This window comes from Microcaecilia unicolor, chromosome 1, assembly GCF_901765095.1.
Source record: "Microcaecilia unicolor chromosome 1, aMicUni1.1, whole genome shotgun sequence".
NCBI lineage: Eukaryota > Metazoa > Chordata > Amphibia > Gymnophiona > Siphonopidae > Microcaecilia > Microcaecilia unicolor.
In genome coordinates, this window is record NC_044031.1 from 92,133,099 (window position 1) to 92,154,977 (window position 21,879).

Consider the following 21,879-nt stretch of genomic DNA (forward strand, 5'->3'; position numbering starts at 1 on the left):
ATCTGCAGTGCTATTATTTCTAGCTATTTAAACTATCTTCACTATTTCCTAATACATATTCCTAATGGTGCAACATTTTTATTTGCACTTGAGTTGCAACAGGTTCAGATAAACTACAGTGCAAGTATATTTTCAAGTAGTGCAAATTTCACCAGTTAAATAATATAAAGGTTACTAAAACCCCTTATCACAGGATATATATATACAAACCCAGCAAGTAAAAGTACAAGCAGCTTGCAGTGCACTAAAAATACTTTTAGGTAATTTAGAGAAAAAAAGAAGAAAAGAAATAGACCATATTTGACTGAGACAGACAAATGCAGTACTTCCGTAAAAAAAAAAAAAAAAGGTAACCAAGTCATTCAAATCTTACTTCTGTTTCCAATATGCAGATTCTGTAAAGCTTCTGAAAACCTTAAGATAAATTCCTACCAGTTTCATCTCCTGTTACAGCCATGGTTGCCTTATACATACAGAGTACTACTCTTCAGCAGCAGGCTCACATGAAATGCTGCAAGCCAGCCAGCATTTAGAGGATTATAGTTAGAAGCATTGACATCACAATGACTTCACTGCCTTTCCAGAGTCATTAATGTGCTGTCATTGAAATGCCTCACTGAGGCTTCAGCCCAATAAAGATTGCTGTTACTCATCACAGACTACTTTTGTTACAAGTACTCTAGCTGTGCTTTATTTTCAACAGTAATAAAAAGTCAAATAATATATCCAATATTAAAACAATATATATCCTTCAAATGCCCAGCAACAAGAATAGCTCCTATTTAGAACAGATAAAACTTTTAACATTGCAATCTGGTGGGGAATACTTGATAATACTGTGCACTGCCAAGTGACTTTGGTTTGAACCTTAACCTGGACTCAAAGGCCAAAGGGCCACTCAGGGTTAAGCAAACCTGCTCACAGTCCCCCAAGTAAGGGCTGTATTAATAAGGGGATTAGCTAGGCTCTTTAACAAGCCACAGCCTATCTTGTTAGCTTGATCAAACTATAAAAGGTGAAGGAGAATTACAGTACAGAAAAGAAACCCTTGGACTAGAGCTCTTGGCCCATGTAGTTTCTGGAGATCTGATGTTCTGCAGTTAATCATGTGTGGTCTGGAATTAAAGATAGCTGTTTAATAGCCCCCTTGCACAGAGTTTGGGTATGGCTCTGCATAGGGATACCATATGTCCGGATTCCCCAGGACATATCCTCTTTTTGAGGACATGTTCGGAGTATCCGGCGGGTTTTGCCCGCCCGCCTGTTTGTCCGGATTTCTGAACAAACAGGCGGACGGGCAGCACCGTGGGTCTCCCCTCCCCTTACTATCTGCCCTGGTGGTCTAGTGACCTCTTCGGGGCAGGAAAGAGCCCCCTCTTTCCTGCCCGGAGCGCTGCCTTGCTCTGCATCCTTCTCAGTCTCGGCTCGGGATTCAAAATGGCCGCCGAGAGTTGAAGCGGCCTTACGAGACTTCAACTCTCTGCGGCCATTTTGAATCCCAAGCCGAGACCGAGAAGGATGCAGGGCAAGGCAGCAGTCCGGGCACGAAAAAGAGGGCTCTTTCCTGCCCCGAAGAGGTCACTAGACCACCAGGGCAGTAGATAGTAAGTAAGTAAGGGGAGGGGAATATGTGACAAGGAGGGGAGGTGACGGGGGGGGGGGGGGGGGGGGGCAGGGGAGGGGAATATGTGACCCAGGGGAGGGGAATATATGTGACAAGGGGCGGGGTGAGAGCGAGAAATGGCGGGACGAGGATATGAAAGGGGCTTGGTGTGGGCGGGGCAGGGGGGCGTGACATGTGTCCTCTTTTTCAGATGACAAAATATGGTAACCCTAGCTCTGCAAGCTTAAGAAATTGAACATGAGAGCTACTGCTTGGTTATCGCTGCAGGGCAATCTTGATTTTCCAGCAGGCTTGACCCGCAAGTTCTTTGTGAACTGGGCTGAGAGGGGTATTTCACTGTTAAAGCATTATGTTAATGAGGAGGGTAAAGCTCTTTCTTTTGATCACATAAAGAATTTATATTCTCTTCTACAAAAGGACTGTTTCTTCTATCTGCAAGTATATTACATCTCATCCCTATTCATTTCATCCCAGAAGAAAGTATGACCGAGATGGTTGAGGGAACCTTCTGATTGGGGGGGGGGGGGGGGGGGGGGGAGCTACGACACCAAGGGTACCTTTTTACTATAAGGTCCTCAAGGCGGACCTACCACTTTGAATTTTCAGAAGACGGCGGCGGATTGGTCTAGCGATTTGGGTATTGAATTTTCTGCTGAACTGCTAAAAAAACCTGATCTGTAAATATTTGGTTAAACTAGCTTTTGGTTAAACTAGATTCTGTGATACATCAAGAGAAACCCAGTACCTATTGCATATTTCTTCCTATGCTAGGCCTGTTACAAAAGCCTTCACATTGCTACTACTACTACTAATCATTTCTATAGCGCTACAAGGCATATGCAGCGCTGTACACCATACATGAAAAGACAGTCCCTGCTCAAAGAGCTCACAATCTAAATAAGACAGGCAAACAGACAGAACAACTAAGAGGTAAGGGAATTAAAGAGGTGGGGATAAAAGGGTACAGGGCAAGTGAGTAGTGGTTAGGAGTCAAAAGCAGTGTTAAAGAGGTGGGCTTTTAGCCTGGATTTGAAAACGGCCAAAGACGGGGCTAGACGTACAGGCTCGGGAAGTCTATTCCAGGCGTGAGGTGCAGCGAGATAAAAGGAACGGAGTCTGGAATTAGCAGTAGAAGAGAAGAGGACAGACAAGAGAGATTTATCCACAGAACGGAGTACCCAAGGGGGGGCACAGGGAGAGACAAGAGTGGAGAGGTACTGGGGAGCGGTAGAGTGAATGCACTTATAGGTCAGTAAGAGAAGTTTGAATTGAATGTGGAAACGGATAGGGAGCCAGTGAAGTGACTTGAGAAGAGGGCTAATGTGAGCATAACGACTTTGGCGGAAAATGAGTCGTGCAGCAGAGTTTTGGACTGATTGAAGAGGAGAGAGATGGCTAAGTGGGAGGCCAGTGAGAAGCAGGTTGCAATAATCTAGGTGAGAAGTGATAAGAGTGTGGATAAGGATTCTGGTAGAGTGCTCAGAGAGGAAGGGACGGATTTTGCTCATGTTAAAGAGAAAGAAACGACAGGTTTTGGCAATCTGCTGAATGTGAGCAGAGAAGGAGAGAGAGGAGTCGAAGATGACCCCAAGGTTACGAGCTGATGAGACAGGGAGAATGAGAGTGCCAGCCACTGAAATAGAGAAAGGGGGGAGAGGAGAGGTGGGTTTAGGGGGAAAGATGAGAAGCTCGGTTTTGGCCATGTTCAGTTTCAGATGACATCCAGGCAGCAATATCAGATAGGCAGGCTGATACATTGGTCTGGATGCTGGTTGAGATTTCCAGAGTAGAGAGGTAGATCTGGGAGTCGTCAGCATAGAGATGGTATTGAAAGCCATGGGATGATATCAGAGAGCCAAGGGAAGAAGTGTAGATGGAGAACAGGAGAGGACCGAGAACAGAACCCTGAGGTACACCGATTGGTAGTGAGATAGAAGTGGAAAAGGATCCACCAGAGTGTACACTAAAGGTGTGAAGCGAGAGGTAGGAGGAGAACCAGGAAAGAACAGAGCCCTGGAATCCAAATGATGACAACGTATCAAGGAGTAAGCTGTGATCAACAGTGCTCCGTTTGGTTCTCACAAGTTAGCTTAATAAGTTAGCATCTTTGTAACATACAGTGCTTTCTCAGGAACTGAGGAATGACACTTCAAGGATGCACATTTGGCTGGAGCTGAGACCATGCCTTTCATATACGGTGGATATAACCTTGGGAAGTGGTGAGAGACTGAGGATACAGTGAGCCTAAGATGTCCAGAATGTTTCAGTTTTGGAGGGAGAGGACACAAGGGGATTGTAATATGTATTAGTTTGCTCTGTGACTAACTACACGCTGTACTGATAAGTAATTAGCCAATGGCCACCGAGTGTGCATATGCACACACAACAGGAGAGACTGATATAATACAGGAACATCCATATATGGCACAGGCTACTTTATGATTTTAGTTTAGGAGAAATCACATGATTTGGGAGAAAACAAAACTTACAAATGGTATATATGTGATGGCTAAGAAAGGTGTTAGTGAGCAGACTTTGTTATTCAGTTTTTGCGCCTGGCTCTTCTGTGTGACAACTTGCTCCAGAGAGAACAATTATTTTGTATTTGGCTTAGTGATATACCAATAAAGAATTTTACTGGTTGCGCCTACAATGAAGTCTAATTGTCTCTCTTATTTTTCAGCCCACAGGGCTGAAGTGTTTCCCCTTCCTAGGGACAAGGGCCAGGGATTACATACTCTCTACCTCTAACCTTCTCATAGTAGGGGACATCAACTTACGCCTTGAAGATCCTACTTCAACAAACACCCAAGAATGCGAAGAATTCCTTCAATTATGGGATCTTCAAAGGCCAAATACACAACCAACCCACATTAAAGGACATGCACTAGACATCATTACACATAAATTCGCCCCTGAATTAAATCTAGTACTAACAGATACAAAGTGGACACCCACACCATGGTCCAACCACTATAAAGCAAACCTCTCCCTCCGATGGCGAATGAAAGATTCACCCCACAAACAAGAACGAAAAACCTATACCACGAGAGGCAAAATAGATCCGTTAAAATTCTGGCAACAGTTCTACTACAATGGATGGACTATAAAGACTGATACAAACCAATTTCTCCAAGAATGGGACAATAGATGCAGAAACATATTAGACAACATAGCACCACTCCAAACCAGAATCTCACACAGAAAGAAATCAATACCATGGTTTAACGAAGAACTGAAAAAACTAAAAACACAAATTAGAAGACTAGAACGAGCATGGAATAAAAAGAAAGATGATTCCATACTCAACGCTTGGAAGCACCTACAAAGAAAATACAAATACACCATAAGACAAACTAAAAGAGTTTATTACAAAACTAATATTGGACCAAACTACAAGGACACACATAAACTCTTCCAACTCATGAACAAATTACTAGATACTACACCAGTGACTTCTAACAGCACAGACACACCAGCAGCAGACAATCTCGCAAAATACTTCAATGAGAAAATCATAAAATTACGACTCAAGATACCTGTCAATAACATTGACTATGCAATAACTACTTGACTGTCTAGACCCAAACCCCGGTGAATACCCAGCGGACAGAACCTGGACCAACTTCGAGACACTATCGGATGATACCATCTCCCAAATGCTCAAAAGGTTCGCTAAGTCTCATTGTAAATTGGGCATATGCCCTAACAACCTAATAATTCTGCCCCTCAACAGTTCATATCTGACCTCACGGAGCACTTGAACTATATGCTACAAAACGGACTCTTCCCAAAGGATAAGGGAAATATTCTACTCACCCCTATACCCAAAGACACAAAGAAAAGTTCAAGCGACTTAACTAACTACCGCCCAGTAGCATCTATTCCTCTGACAACCAAATTAACGGAAGGTATGGTGACCAAACAGCTCACCAACTACTTAAACAAATTCTCACGACTCCCAATCAGGATTTTGACCTAACCACAGCACTGAAACAGTACTAGTTACTCTCATGTCAAAATTTAAACAAGCAATCGCAACCGGCAATAACATACTTCTTCTACAATTCAACATGTCCAGTGCTTTCGACATGGTTGATCATGGAATACTACTACACATCCTTGAATACTTCGGAATTGGAGGCAACGTTCTCAATTGGTTCAAAGACTTCCTAACCACACGATCATACCAAGTGGTATCTAACTCGAATACCTCAGCCACATGGATACCTGAATGTGGAGTTCCCCAAGGATCTCCCCTCTCACCGACCCTCTTCAACCTAATGATGGCACCCTTGGCCAAACTACTATCCAACCAAAACCTCAATCCATACATATAAGCAGATGACGTAATGATCTACATCTCGTTTAAACATGACTTAAAGGAAATTACCAACGACATAAACCAAAGCTTCCATACTATGCATTCATGGGCAGATGCATTTCAGCTGAAACTTAATGCAGAAAAAACCATAATGCCTTATACTCACCTCACAATATAACACGAGCAAATTCACCACCATAAACACACCAAACTTGTCATTTCCCATCTCGGACACAATGAAAATTCTTGGGAGTTACCATTGATCGACATCTTACACTAGAAAGTCATGTGAAAAATACAACCAAGATGATGTTCCATTCAATGTGAAAACTAAAAAGAGTAAGACCTTTCTTCCCAAGGACCATCTTTCGCAACCTGGTACAGTCACCTAGACTTAGTCACCTAGACTACTGCAATGCACTATAGGCCAGATGTAAAGAGCAAATCATCAAGAAACTCCAAACCACCCAGAACACCGCAGCCAGACTCATATTCGGAAAAACAAAATATGAAAGTGCTAAACCCCTAAGGGAAAAATTACACTGGCTTCCACTCAAAGAACGTATCTCGTTCAAGGTATGTTCTCTAATTCATAAAATCATTCACGGAGAAGCCCCAGCCTACATGTCAGACCTGGTAGACTTGCCATCCATAAACGCTAAAAGATCATCCCGCACATTCCTTAAGCTTCACTTCCCAAGCTGTAAAGGTCTCAAATACAAACTAACGCATGCGTCAAACTTTTCTTACCTGGGTACACAGTTATGGAACGTACTGCCGTGCAAATTAAAAACTATTTGGGAACTAACTAACTTTCATAAATCCTTGAAGACCCACCTCTTTAACAAGGCATACCACAAAGATCAGCAGCTGAAAATGTGACACTTCTCCACCTTACCTATATCAGAACTGTCTTCTTTATTATAAATGCTTGTTTAAATCCTTTATTATGCTATTCACGCTCTTTATGCAACACTGATTGTTATCTTCCAATCTTTATCTACCAATAACGATACATTGTAAGCCACATTGAGCCTGCAAATAGGTGGGAAAATGTGGGATACAAATGCAATAAATAAATACTACTATGTATCGCCCAGGAGGGCTTTCCATATGCAGAATAATCAATGCTCTAAGTGTGCGGTCCAGGAGGCTACTCTTGGACATATGTTCTGGCATTGTTCTGATATTCAGAATTTATGGCAAGATGTCTCTCAAAGTGTAGCAAATCTTTTGATTTTGTCTACCTCTACAACCACGGGTATTCCTATTTGATGACTACACAGATATAACTTTTAAACTGAACAAAATCAAGCGAACATTATTGTTCCACGGTAGACGGAAGACTTGAGGAGCTGGCCAGGGGTGGGTGCCTCACTGATATTGCCGGTAACGGTAACATATCTGAGAACTGGAGGACCGCCGGTGGGAAGTATTTTTACAAGCCTGCCCTTTTCCATCAAACACGAAAAAATTTACCCTCTCCTAGAATTGCCTTTTTTTTTTTTGTTTGTTTTGCGTTGCTTTCCGCTTCCTGTTTGTTTGCACATCTCCAAGCTCACTGATGAAAAACTTATTAAGGAGTTTCTTAGTGGCTCATATTGCTACCATGGGGTAAGACTTAATTTGTTGAATATGCTTTTCTTGATCTGTATTAGAAAGGGGAAAGTCAAGGTGTTTCTAATTGTTCAGCAAGTGTCTCCTTACCTGACTTGAGATGGACTTTACAGTAAACAGAACTAAAGCTATATAATTTCTAATTACTTTTAACTTTTTTAGAAATGGTTCCCTCTTCTGATGTGGGAGCTTGGTCTTCATTTTTATGTTACACAGATAGAAAGCAACATTTAAGGACCAATGTGCTAAAGTGTATTAAAACTTAACATAATATTAACCTTGTGTAATATGTATACACTAGTAAAAAAAAGGCCCGTTTCTGTGAGAGATGAAATGGGCGCTAGCAAGGTTTTGGTGTCCAGCGACCCTCCTCTCCCCCGGGCCCCCCTGCAGCCACCCATTGCATCTGTTGTGGAGCCGGAGAGGAGAAAATCGGCGGCCATGAGTTCTTCAAAGAGCAGCAGTGGCGAGGTTGGCAGCAGGCCCAGGACCTCCCCCAAATCCATCAAATTTCTTTTCGGGGGTCTGGCAGGGTAAGATGCAACTGTCATCGTGTAACCCACTTTCCAACGTGTCACTGCTGAGCTCCCTGCAACCTTCTGAATTTCACTTCTTGTACGCCGTGATCCTGCTGTCCTTGACCTGACTCGTTGCACCTCCTGATCCCACTGTCCGTGAACCTCACTGTTTACACCCCCTGATTTGGCTGTCTTCGAACTTCTATCCATGCAACCCCTGTTCCTGCTGTCTTCGAACTTTTTGCCGTGCAGCCCCTGGTGCTGCTACCCTCGTACCTCCATTCAGCTCCTTTTCGCCGATTTTTCACCGTGCAGCCCTTGGTCCTGCTACCCTCGTACCTCCATTCAGCAACTTTTCCCCGATGGACGGAGTTCGGGCGTGACGTTATCACGTACCTCCGTTCATCTCCTTTTCCCCGATGGTCACAGTTGGGGCGTGACGTCATCACGGTCGACGCGAGGGCGTGACCGAGACACATGGTGAGTAGAGAGGCTTCACCACCATGAAGTTACGAATCCTTCACGGAAGTGGGTGGAGCCTGGGGGCTTCATTCGAACATTGGGGTTGCGAATTATGTCCGGATGGGGTGTGGCTGGGGGCGTGGCTGAGGGCGGGTGTATGCGTGAGTGAGTGGTGATGACAGGCTACAACAGTACAGGGCTTCAGTGTTTCCCTGCCACACTGTGAGCTTCAGAATTGGAGGTGAGAATTATATAGATTAGTCTGCATTAATGCAGCATCCATGTGGATTGATGCAGTAAAATTGTTAATTTCTTTAATATTAAAATGAGATTAGTACAAAAATGTAACTATACCTATCAAAAACTTATTATTTTTTTTTTTTTGCATTAGTCTCTCGGCCTGAAAGCAAGAGAGTATCTGGACTCCGCTATTTTTCTACACACAGCCAGTAGTGGCAGAAAGGCATCGGAAGGCTGACTTCTATTTGGATTCAGTAGTATCTTTGTTCTTTCTCCATTGCTTTTCAAGGTGTCAGCATTCCTTTTTTAGCCTGCCTGTCTGACATTGCTGCCTGGATGTCTCAGTGCCATCTGAAACTAAACGTGACCAAGACTGAGCTTCTTATCTTTCCCCCTAAACCAACCCCTCCTCTTTCCCCATTCTCTATTTCTGTGGATAACACTCTCATCCTTCCTGTCTCATCAGCTCGTAACCTTGGGGTCATCTTCGACTCTTCCCTCTCCTTCTCTGCACATATTCAGTAGACTGCTAAAACCTGTCGTTTCTTTCTCCTTAATATCAGCGAAATTCGCCCTTTCCTTTCTGAGCACACTACCAGAACCCTCATCCACACTCTTATCACCTCTCGTTTAGACTATTGCAACTTGCTTCTCACAGGTCTCCCACTTAGCCATCTCTCTCCTCTTCAATCTGTTCAAAATTCTGCTGCACAACTAATATTCCGCCAGTGTCATTATGCTCATATTAGCCCTCTCCTCAAGTCACTTCACTGGCTTCCTATCTGTTTCCGCATACAGTTCAAACTCCTCTTATTGACTTACAAGTGCATTCACTCTGCAGCTCCTCAGTACCTCTCCACTCTCATCTCTCCCCATATTCCTCCCCGGGAACTCCGTTCACTGGGTAAATCTCTCTTATCTGCACCCTTCTCCTCCACCGCTAACTCCAGACTCCGTTCCTTTTAATCTTGCTGCACCTTATGCCTGGAATAGACTTTCTGAGCCGGTACATCAAGCTCCATCTCTGACCGTCTTCAAATCTATGCTAAAAGCCCACCTTTTTGAAGCTGCTTTTAACTCCTAACTCTTATTCACTTGTTCAGAACCCTTATTTTTATCATCCTCACTTTAATTCCCTTATCTCTTATTTGTCCTGTTTGTCTGTCCTAATTAGATTGTAAGCTCTGTCGAGCAGGTACTGTCTCTTCATGTTCAAGTGTACAGTGCTGCGTATGTCTAGTAGTGCTATAGAAATGATAAGTAGTAATAGTATTTCTGCTGGTGGATTACACCATACTTCAATGGTTGAGTGCTACTGCTCTTAATGTGACACAATGGTTGAATCTTGTGTATATACCCTTATGGTATTAGAACTACACAGGATGGGATGGTACCATCCTGGATGATGGAGGCAGTTTCAACAAATCTGAGAGCCAATATGGCCAGTCACGTCACACAGAGTTCGCAGTTGGGTTTTCAATTGTTGGCTATTCTTAATGGACCCATCCCAAGTGTAAGACTTCTCTAGACGTGGATAAGAACACACCAAGTCTGGAGGTTGCTTACAACTTTGGAGATAACTTTGGGGGTGGGGGTATTAAAAACAGAAAATGTTATTGTCATAACTATGTTGTATTGCTATGCTCTTGTTATTTTCTTAAACATGGTAGGAAAAATAAACCATGTGATCTGGAATAGCGCAAGAAGAGCCAAACAGGATGATGTTCTAAGCCGGTGATGGCGAACCTATGGCACGCGTGCCAGAGAGGGCACGCGGAGCCCTCTCTGTTGGCACGCGCACCGCCGGTCACCTCACCCGAAACTTAGCCCTTCCACCCACCCGGCGTCAAGCATTCCTCCCTCCCTCCCACCCGGCACCAGCCCGCCCAGCCTCCATCCCTCCCTCCGAACCCGAAGAAATTTAAAAGTATTCTCTTGTCCGAGTAGGCGGCGTCAGCATCAGCAGTAGCAGCGAAAAGCGTGCTGCTGGTTCGTCGCGTCTTCAGCCTTCCGTCTTTCAAGCTCTCTGGTCCCGCCCTCATTTCCTGTTAGGGCAAACCAGCAGCACGCTTTTCGCTGCTACTGCTGATGCTGACGCCGCCTACTCGGACAAGGGAAGACTTTTAAATTTCTTCGGGTTCGGAGGAAGGGAGGGATGGCGGGCTGGTGCCGGGTGGGAGGGAGGGAGGAATGCTTGACGCCAGGTGGTGGGAGGGTGCCCTGGTGCACGCCGGGTGGGAGGGAGGGAGCGAGGCCTGGTGCTTGGGTGGGAGTGCTGGGTGGGTGGGTGGCTGGCCTGCCTGCCTGCCTGGTGCTTGGGTGGGTGGCCGGCCTGCCTGGTGCTTGGGTGGGTGGCCTGCCTGCTGCTTGGGTGGGTGGGAGGCCTGGTGCTTGGGTGGGAGTGCTGGGTGGGTGGATGGTCCGGTGCCTGGTGCTGAGTGGGAGGGAGGAAGGCTTGGGTGCTTGGGTGGCCTGGTGTTTGGGTGGGAGGCCTGGTGCTTGGGTGGGAGTGCTGGGTGAGTGCATGGCCTGGTGCTTGGGTGGGAGGGAGGCAGGCCTGGTGCTGGGTGGGTGGCCTGGTGCTGGGTGGGAGGGAGGGAGGCTTGGGTGGGAGGCCTGGTGCTTGGGTGGGAGTGCTGGGTGGGTGCATGGCCTGGTGCTGGGTGGGAGGGAGGGAGGCTTGGGTGGCCTGGTGCTTGGGTGGGAGGCCTGGTGCTTGGGAGTCCTGGGTGGGTGCATGGCCTGCCGCTGGGAGGGCAGGGGGGAGAGGAGGGTGGCTGGAGGGGAGGGCAGGGGGAGAGGAGGGTGGCTGGAGGGGAGGGGAGAGAGGAGGGTGGCTGGACATGGGCGGCTGGAGGGGAGAGGAGGGTTGCTGGACATGGATGGAGGGCAAGAAATGAAGAAGAAAGGAGGAAAGTAAAGAAATAAATGGAAAGGAAGCCCTGGAAACAGAGTTAAGAGAACAGATAGCAGCAGAATCAGCGACTAGGACCAATATGGATAGAAAAACAAAATCACCAGACAACAAAGGTAGAAAAAAAATCATTTTATTTTCATTTTAGTGTTTGGAATATGTCCAATTTGAGAATTTACATCTGCTGTCTTATTTTGCACCTGGTATACTGGAGCTGTAATAACTTACAGAAATGATTTATAATGAAAGAAAATCATGTTATTTTTTTCTCCTATACTAGTATAATATTTTCAATGATGTCTGGTTATATGCGCCATGGCTGGTGTAAGGGGGTGTGGCTATCATGGGGTGGAGTCTTATGTGGTTACCCCGCCCATAAAGAGTACCGGCACTTCGCGATGAGTAATTAGATTTTGGGTTGCTGTTTGGGCACTCGGTCTCTGAAAGGTTCGCCATCACTGTTCTAAGCAATACAAGTGATAACATGCAGAGTTGAAAGGCAGGTCATTTGGGTCAGAGTCGACATTTCTCATCTCGGATCCTCAGGATCCACAAATTCATATGTTTAAGGTAACCAAACCTGTTGGAATATACATAATGAAAAGTATATTTGACTTTTTTGGCCTGGGAGTTTCTTCTGTCTTTTGGGCTTCCAAGCCTCACAGACCTCCTGGTGTATTACAGTACCATAAGCCTCCATATATAGTTACCCATGGAGTTTCTCCATATTTTATATTGCATCTTCAATCACCTAACCCAATCAATCCCAGCAGGATTGATTAGGGACACAAACTGGTGCCATCAACTGAAAGGGCAGAGACAGAAGTGCTCTTCCTTAGCTCAGAACTTCAGCTTGGAGTTCTTATTATATGCAGCCTTTCCCACACACACCGTTCTTCTCAGCTCATCAGTTCCTAAAGCTCCCCAAATTAGCTAACTCTTGGGGGGGCGGAAGGGATTATGTGCCTGATCGATCCTGCAGTTCATGGAAAACACCTGTTACATTGCTTTTTCACTGACAAGAAGGATTCAGTAAGACACACAAGTAGGTAACTCTTAAGCCTAGGGCAGATCTAACTCCTTGTACTTCTCAAACTGACACAATGTGAGAGTTGCTATCTCAAAAGGACAAACTTCAGCACATCTTTTTTTTTTTATAAACAGACTTTTATTAGAAATACATGCCATTACAACAAAGGGTGTTTCACATGTAGCCATTGAACATCTGATATCAATAACACAGATCAATAAGCAATTATACATGTATAACTAACCAAAACTTAACCCCCCAATCCCCCTCCCCCCTCCCTTATGAAAGTCCAAGAGTGAGATCTGGACAAGAGGACCATGTCACCTATGCATCCCAAATTTTTTGATATGTTACAAGTTGACCAGTTCGCTTGGCTGTCAATTTAGACATCAAATGGATACGATCCAGTCTATGGACCACTACTGCCAAACCTGGTAGTGTACTCTGTCGCCAAGCCGCCGCCAAAACCAACTTGCTAGCCACAAAGATAAAAGCTGCCAGATGATGAATGTGTGGCTTGACGCCCCTTGGTTTAACATGAAGAAGGCAGTGTTCCATTTTCAGAGGGTAGGAAATCCTGGTAATACTATATATCAGTCGCAAAATGTCCGTCCAGTACTGTTGAGCTTTGGGATATGCCCACCAAATATGGTACATGTCACCCACCCCCGCACACTGGCGCCAGCCCGGTGCTGACACCAACGGAAACATCTTGTGTAATCTGTTAGGAGTATAGTACCAATTATACAAAATCTTATACCCATTTCTCCATCAGCGCACTAGAAACAGAAACTTTAAGTAATGATTTAAAGATCCGCTCCCATTGTGGGAACTCATAGGACACTCCCAAGGCTTGCTCCCATTTTGCTAGATAGTGTAAAACCGGCCTACTGTGTGATAATAGGGCTCTATATAACCTAGAGATCCCACCCCTGCCACCTCCACTCCCCATTGCTTGTTCTAAGAGCGTGTCATTTAAACTAAGATCACCTTTAGCCTTTCTCAAAATGAAATCCCTCACCTGGTGATATTGAAAGGAGTGGGCGACAGGGATCCCATATTCTTCCTGTAAATACTGAAAAGAAACCACCTCGCCCTCTTCCCAAATCTGTCCCAATTCACACAATCCTAATTTTTCCCACCGCTTAAACTCCCCCGCCTCTTTCCCAGGAGCAAACTGTGGTGCAAATCTAACATTTGTTGAAAAAAACTGACGACTTGGAAAGAATCTACGTCTGATCTCCCTCCAAACTGAGAGTGGTCGATGTAGTAACGGGGGCAAATTCCTAATAAGCACTCCTAATTGAGAATCCAGTAAACATGGGACAGCTGCTAATGGAAAAGGATCCAACCACATTTGTTCAATTTTGGACCACAGCTTACCCGACTTAGACATCCAAGTCGCCAAAACGCGAAGGTGGGCAGCCTGATAATATGCCCCAAACCAAGGAACTCCCATTCCTCCGTTCGCCTGTGATTGATACATCACCGCCTTTCGGACCCTAGGGGGTCTCCTCTTCCAGATAAAGGAGAAAACTCTTTGCTGCAACCCCTTGAAAAACCTGTCTGGCATTGAAATGGGAAGCGCCATAAATAGATATGAGTTTAGGGAGCAAAATCATTTTGACTGCTGCTATACAACCAAACCATGAAATTGTAAGGCCCTCCCAACGTTCCAGTTCCAAAAAAAGCTCTTTAAGTTTCCCAGGAAAATTTGCAGCATAAAGAGCCGAGGACTGTTTCGTTAATGTGACCCCCAAATATCTAATACCTATGGATGCCCACTTGAAGGGGTAGTCCCTTTTTAATCCAACTATCTGATCTTCCGGGATCGACACATTTAAGGCTTCTCACTTATTCAGGTTGATTTTGAAACCCGATAATCTACCGAATTCTTGTAAAAGAGAAGTCAAAACAGGAAAGGATAGATTTGGATCCGACAGCGTTAATAAAAGATCATCGGCAAACAAAAGTAATTTGGTGTCAACTTCTCCACACCTGATACCCTGAATGTCTGGATGGGTGCGGACAAGCTCCGCCAACGGTTCGACCACAAGGGCAAAAAGAAGAGGCGAGAGAGCACAGCCTTATCTTGTCCCCCGAAACAGAGGAAACGGGGCCGACCGCCTGCCATTAACTTGAACCGAAGCGCACGGAGCACTGTAAATAAGGTGTAACCAATGCAGAAAAAAGCCACTTATACCAACCCTCTGCAACACCGCGAACATATATGGCCAATGCACATGATCAAATGCCTTCTCCGCATCTAGGGACAAGACACATAAAGGCACCCGTGACGTTTCAGCATAATGTAGAAGGTGCAAGACACGACGAATGTTGTCAAAGGTTTGACAGCCATAAACAAAACCCGCCTGATCCGCATGTATCAATTGGGGCAAGTATTGCTGCAAGCGGTTAGCTAGAATCTTTGTAAAGATTTTATAATCCACCCCCAACAGGGATATCGGACGATAGGATCCACAGGATTGTGGATCTCTACCCGGCTTAAGTAGTATTGTAATGGTCGCCAGGTTCTAAGACGGAGGAATATCATGACCCTCAGTGAAAGAACAGAAAATCCGCAAAAGCACGGGGGCCAGCAACCCACCAAAGGTCTTATAGTGAAGCCATCCGGCCCCCGTGCCTTCGCCAGAGACAATGCTCGGATAGCCCACAAAATTTCATCTAGCGTAATAGGTCTAGAAAGCTGCTGCTGCGCTCCCTCCCCAAGCTGAGGCAGGTGAAGGCAATCCAAGAAACCTCCTATCTCATCAGCAGATGGTGCTATATCTGATGTATATAACTGCTCATAAAATTGCTGAAGTGATTGCATGCGTGAAGAGTCAAAAGTTGTCGTCCCATTCTCATCCCTCAGACAAACCACATGATTACGTGTGGATTGTTGTTTAAGTTTATGTGCCAAAAGTCTACTGGCTTTATTGCCAAACTCAAAGTGAGTCTGACGAACCCGCTGAAAGTGCTCGGACACCTCATCTAACTGTAAATTATGCAATTCCTGCCTGAGGCTACAGAGTTGCTCCTGTAACCTGACCAACTGGGACACCGAACATTTCTGCAACTGCCTCTCCACTATAGCTAAGCGTGAACGCAAAAGGTTCTCATGCTGATTCTTTACTTTCTGTACATGTGTTCGTAATGCTATAAGATGACCCCTGAGCACCACCTTTAAACCATCCCAAAGGATTCCCGGAGATACCGCCCCATTATCATTAAAGTGGAGATAATCTTTAATATGTTGTTCAATCTGGAATATATGGGACATATCAGTAAGCAAGGAATCATCCATCCTCCACTCTGGGGGACCTCTAGAGGAATCCCCCAACCCAATTTGCAACCATACAGGACTATGGTCTGACCATGTCCGTGTCTCAATCCTAATGTCACAAAGACCATACGAATGTCCCCTTTCTCTCAACCATAGATCAATACGTGAAAACGAATTGAGGACAGGGGAAAAATAAGTATATTCCCTTTGGGTAGGATTGGAATGTCGCCAAAGGTCTATCAACTGCCATCGTTCTAGAAAGGCCCGAAACACCTCCCTACCCCGTAACGCATAGTGTACTCCCTGAGTAGAATTATCCAACTTAGGGTCGATTGTCAAATTAAAGTCGCCCCCACCAAGAGAGAACCCTCTTTGTGCTGGAGCAACACTTGGTCTATCTGTTCCAAAAAAGTTTTATGTTCAGAATTAGGTCCATATATATTTAACAGTGTATACCGCTGACCTCCCAACATAAAAACTATTAGAATATACCGCCCCCCTCTATCACGGATGACCTTATCAACCTGCCATGGTTTAGAGTCGGCAAACAAAATCGCCACCCCCTTAGATCTTGTGCCCTCACAATTAGAGGCAAAATATTGCTGTGGATATTTGCGATGCCTACAAAGTGATTCATGAACTGTCTTCAGGTGTGTCTCCTGAATCAGAGCAATATCAAGCTTTAAGCGAGTCATCTCTCTAAATAAAAGTTGACGTTTCATAGACACATTTAACCCCCTGACATTTAGGAGCCCCAACTTTATATCATTCATTCAAAAATAATCTCATGGACCGACTAGCCCTCTTACAGTCCTCCCTCTCAGTCTCACACAATCCATCTCCCATCGACCTCCCAAATCTCCCAAAAATGCCCCCCCCCTCCCACAAACCTCCCTCCCTCCCAACCCCAACCCTAGCCCTCCTGTAAGACCCCTTCCCAAAAAAAGAAGGGACATGTGATGGAGAAAGTGAGTCTCCCCCAGTTCCCGCCCCCCACCTTACTCATACAATATTATATTACCCCAACATAGTGATCCTGGACATCATAGAAATCACATAACATTTAAACCCAACTAGGCCTTAGGCTCGCACATCTATCAGCCAGGCCAACTATAGGAACCCTTCAAGAACTGTAACACATTAACATCATAGAAAATCGAATAGTAAGAGTCCCACCATAGAACTATTCTCCACATAGTTTTTGCTGCTCAGGTCAACTGGCTAGCCGACCTTTGACGTTCCAATCTTTTATTTCCTTTGGCAACCCGTTGCCACTTCGGAAGCGCTGGCAACGAAGTAGACCTGGGCTTACTAGTCAGCGTGGAGGATGTATCTTTGTCCTCTGTGTGAAGAAGTTGACGTGCTTCCTCCACAGATCGAATTTGATGCTGGCACCCATCCTTGTAAAATGCCAGGGTGAAAGGATGTTTCCATCCATACTGAATGCCCAGCTCCCTGAGCCGCGCGGTAACCAGCTTCAAGTCAGCCCGTCTCTTTAAAATGACTGCAGCCAAATCTTGAATGTGGTAAGAGTCCCACTGAAAATTATCAACTTTGCAGCTGGCTTGAATCACTCGCTCTCTCAATTTGAAATCCTGGAAACAGGCAATTATGTCCTTGGGTAAGTTATTACATGTCCCACCCAGAGCTCTATGAGATCTCACCAATTGAACTTCTTTGGGATCAATAGATGACCCAGCTTCCTGCAGTAACGCACTCACCAGTCGCTGCACCACATCCTCAGAATCGGTGTACTGTGGAGTTTCTGGTAAACCTCTGAAGCGGAGGTTACACCTCCTACTACGATTTTCTAAATCCTCAAGTTTATCTGTAATTTGCTGAATCTCCACATGTACCTCTCCGATCTGTTGAGAGAGGCCTCCGATCGCTTCCTCCTGTTCCTCCACTCAGCCCACTACTTCCTCCAAATGATTACCGAGGTCTCGAATTTCACTGTGCAAATCTGCCCCTAGAGTCGCAAGATCGGATCGGACCGCTTTGAGGTCAGATTGTATTTCTTTAATCCAGTCTCGTAGCTCCGCATAATTGACTGACTCGAGATCTCCCTGGTCTTGCTCCGAAATAAACAGGTCTTGGGAAGCGGGCCCTGCTATTACACGTGCTGGATCTGCCGCCATGCGCTCCTTAGTAGCCACGTGCTTCTCCGCCGCGGAGCCAGTAAAGGCGAACTGGGATAAATTTGTGGTTGTATTCATAAGTCCTGCGCTTCCTCTATATTTTAGAAGCCTTGGGAGACCAAAACGCTATACAAGTTAAATCGCCAAGTACGGTATTGCCACAATTTTATGCTTTGGGGAGCGGGAGCTCGCGCTTCAGACGACCATCTTACTCGGTGACGTCACTCACTTCAGCACATCTTGATTGAATGCACTGTTTGTCACTGAAGCTTGAGCCAGGTAGTAATGTGAAGGAAAGGTATGAAGCAAGAACTACAACGCTGTTTTGAAAAGGTAGTAAGCAATGCAGATTTTTAACAGAGCTACAGTGGCTGCAGTAGCCTTGATCTGATGAAACTTCACTCTGGAAGCTGAGAGGGGTATCTGCTTTTTCATAACAAAAGGGATGCAGAAAACAAGTCAGTTTGCTAAAGTTCTTTTTGTGATTGGTACACCAGTCTTATTGGGATCATAGGACACAAACAATTGCATAGATTTTCTAATCTCTTCAATTGTTTTAAGACAGTATGCGCACTTATGGTCCAAAGTGTGAATGGCCTTATGTATGTTTTTATATGGTTTTGCAAAACCAGTAGAAAGAACTATTTCCTCACCACGTGCAAAGATGATACCACCTTCAGTAAGAATTTAGGGTGGGTTTAGAAAATAACCTTGTTATGATGAAATTGAATGAAGGGATTCATGGATTACCAAGCCCTGAAACTCATACACCCTTCTTGCCGAGGTTTCTGCAATGAGGAAGAGCACCTTCCAAAGGAAGAACTTCAAAGACAACTTTAATGGCTCAAAAGACAGTTTTATTAATGAAACTAGCACTAGGGTAAGGTCCCAAGGAACAAGGGGCTTCAGTAGTGGAGGCCTAATATGGCGAAGTTCTTTCATGAAATGTATGGTAATAGTACAGTGGGAAGCTGAAAGGTTCTCTACTGGGGCATTGTGTGCCAAGAAAGCACTAAAATGTACCTCTTTATAGAGATGAATATGTTGCAGGATCCTGGCCATTGGTGAAATTCCAAGTAGTAAACCCGCTTCTACTTGAAATAGTAAGTACATCTAATAGATGGTCTCCTGGCATAGCTAGTGTGAGGCTGTGTCTAGATTTTCAGCTATACGAATGTTCCAAATAGGTTACTCAAGGGTACAATCTAGAGCACTCAATTTTCAGGCTGTGAGGGCCAGAGACTTCACGTTTCGATGAAGCACTCTTCCCCCTTTTTGAGTTATCAGTGTTGGATACTGGCGGAGCTCTAGTGGAGGTAGAGCAGCCAACTGCTTGAGAAGTGGGCACCAGTTCTACCAAGGCCAGAAGAGTACTATCAGAATCATATTTATGTGATTCTTGATATACCACCTTTCATGGTGCTTGGGCTTCTGTTGTTATTTGTGAAGAGCTCTCTCAATCAAAGTTAGGAACCAATTATGCGCTTTTCAGCTTGTGATGCGTTTTGTTCACCAATAAATTTAAAGAACAAAATACTAGCACTTACACGCGACAGTTACATTTGTGTGTAATTGATAGATGCAAACTCAGCAGTATTCTATACCTTATGCACACAACTGCCTTACCCCGCTGTCTACTAAGAAATGCTAGAGGTTGCCGTGCGGCAAAGCCGACAAAGTGAATGGGCTGTGTCAACATTATTAGTGCATGGCAGCCTTTAGTGCAGTTTAGTAAACAGGAGGGTTAGTGAATTAATGTAAAGGGGCATTCACAGGAGGAGGGGCAGGGCAGTGTCCAACATTTACACATGTAACTTGCAGACTACTCTAAGTTACGAACTAAAGTGCCACACTTAGGTGCGAGAAGCTTTTGCATGCTATTTACATGACATAAATGGGCACACCTAATAAAGAAGCATAGATGCTGACTTATACCAGTATTCTGTAACAGTCTTTACCTGCTAAACTGCAATCTAATTATATGGCTAAAACTTACAGACATGCTTTCATCCATGCTAAATGAGAATATTTTCCTCCCTTATACAAAGAAATTCTAACCCTTCTAGACTGTAAAAGTTTATACATTCTATGACTGACTGGGTCTGAGGGGCAATAGTAGTTTCACTTGTGGCTGTTCACTTGGCCTTTGCTGTTAGGAACAAAGTTTTGACACTTCAGGCATCACTCTAGTTCTTGTGACACTTCAAATGAATCATTGCCCTCTCCAATTGATATTTCTGCTCCAGGCATTATGTCTTCTTTTACTCTTCCCTCATCTTTGGGGTTGTCCAGGCTGGTAGATGGAACAACCTCTCTAGTAGATCCTATACCCACTCCAATGCTGAAGTGATTCCTCTCTCCTTTTCCTCATCATGCTTCAGTAATTACTACCAGCCTTCAGGAGATCCTGGTGTCTTCAGAAAAAAAAGTTACCTTAGTACTCCTGTATTTGAAGAATGAGCAAGTGAAGACATCTGATGCTACTAACTACTGACCAATTTCTACTCTTCCCTTTCTTTCTAAAAACTTACAGAGAAATCGGAAGCTGACCAGCTATGTTCTTATTTGGATTCAACCAATACTTTACACCCACGACAAACTAGGTTCCAGGTATCATACAGTAGTGAACCTACATTGCTTGCTCTTTCAAACTTTATTAGACTAACTTTAATAAGGGAATTAATGGCCTCCTTATATAGTAACATAGTAACAAAGTAAATGACGGCAGATAAAGACCTGTACGGTCCATCCAGTCTGCCCAACAAGATAAACTCATTATATATGGTATGCACTGGTCCCCCTCACATGCTAGGACATCAACCGGGCACCCTAGGGGGCACTGCTAAAAAAAAATAGCTCCCAGGGGCATAGCTCCCTTACCTTGGGTGCTGAACCCCCCCAACCCCCCCCCCCCCCAAAACCCACTCCCCACAACTATACACCACTACCATAGCCCTAAGGGGTGAAGGGGGGCACCTACATGTGGGTACAGTGGGTTTTAAGGGGCTCCCATTTTCCACCACAACTGTAACAGGTAGGGGGGGATGGGCCTGGGTCCGCCTGCCTGAAGTGCACTGTACCCACCACAACTGCTCCAGGGACCTGTATACTGCTGCGATGGACCTAAGTATGACATTTGAGGCTGGCATAGAGGCTGGCAAAAAAAGTTTTTCAAGTTGTATTTTTGAGGGTGGGAGGGGGTTAGTGACCACTGGGGGGGTCAGGGGAGGTGATCCCCGATTCCCTCCGGTGGTCATCTGGTCAGTTGGGGCACTTTTTGGGACTGGGACCTGAAAAAAAAGGGTCCAAATAAAGTGGACCAAATTCTCGTCAAGGCCGGCTTTCTTTTTTCCATTATCGGGTGAAGCCGGCCATCTCAACGCATGCCCCCGCCCCACCCCCGTCCTGCCTTCGCTACTGTTCTGACACGCCCCTTGAACTTTCGCCGGCCCCGAAATGGAAAGCAGTTGGAGCCGGCCAAAATTGGCTTTCGATTATACCGATATGGCCGACTTCAGGAGATCGCTGGCCATCTCCCGATTTGTGCCGGAAGATGGTCAGCAATCTCTTTCGAAAATCAGCTGGATAGTGAACCCGAGTTCCTGAAGACTTAACAAAACCCCGCAGTGTCAGGCAGTTGGAGGGACACTGTCAGCTGAAGTAACCGATACTGAGAGACGCTATGGTGCATATGAGAAGAGTGGTGAAGAAAAGAGCTGCCAGGTA

General features: G+C 45.1%; 1 protein-coding gene across 10 annotated transcripts in view; it reads right to left on the reverse strand.

Moving 5' to 3' along the window:
• Positions 1 to 21,879, reverse strand: part of CREM (cAMP responsive element modulator) — a 443,843-nt gene that overhangs the window by 177,360 nt on the left and 244,604 nt on the right. The window contains exon 1 of one of the 10 annotated variants that reach the window (XM_030199015.1): positions 433 to 509. The exons of 8 other annotated variants lie outside the window; for them this stretch is intronic. In XM_030199015.1, coding sequence (XP_030054875.1) covers positions 433 to 472 — 40 coding nt within the window. In that variant the 5' untranslated portion in view covers positions 473 to 509. Of the gene's footprint in view, positions 1 to 373; positions 510 to 21,879 lie in introns of those variants that run through there. One more of the 10 variants, XM_030199024.1, reaches the window with a different exon arrangement.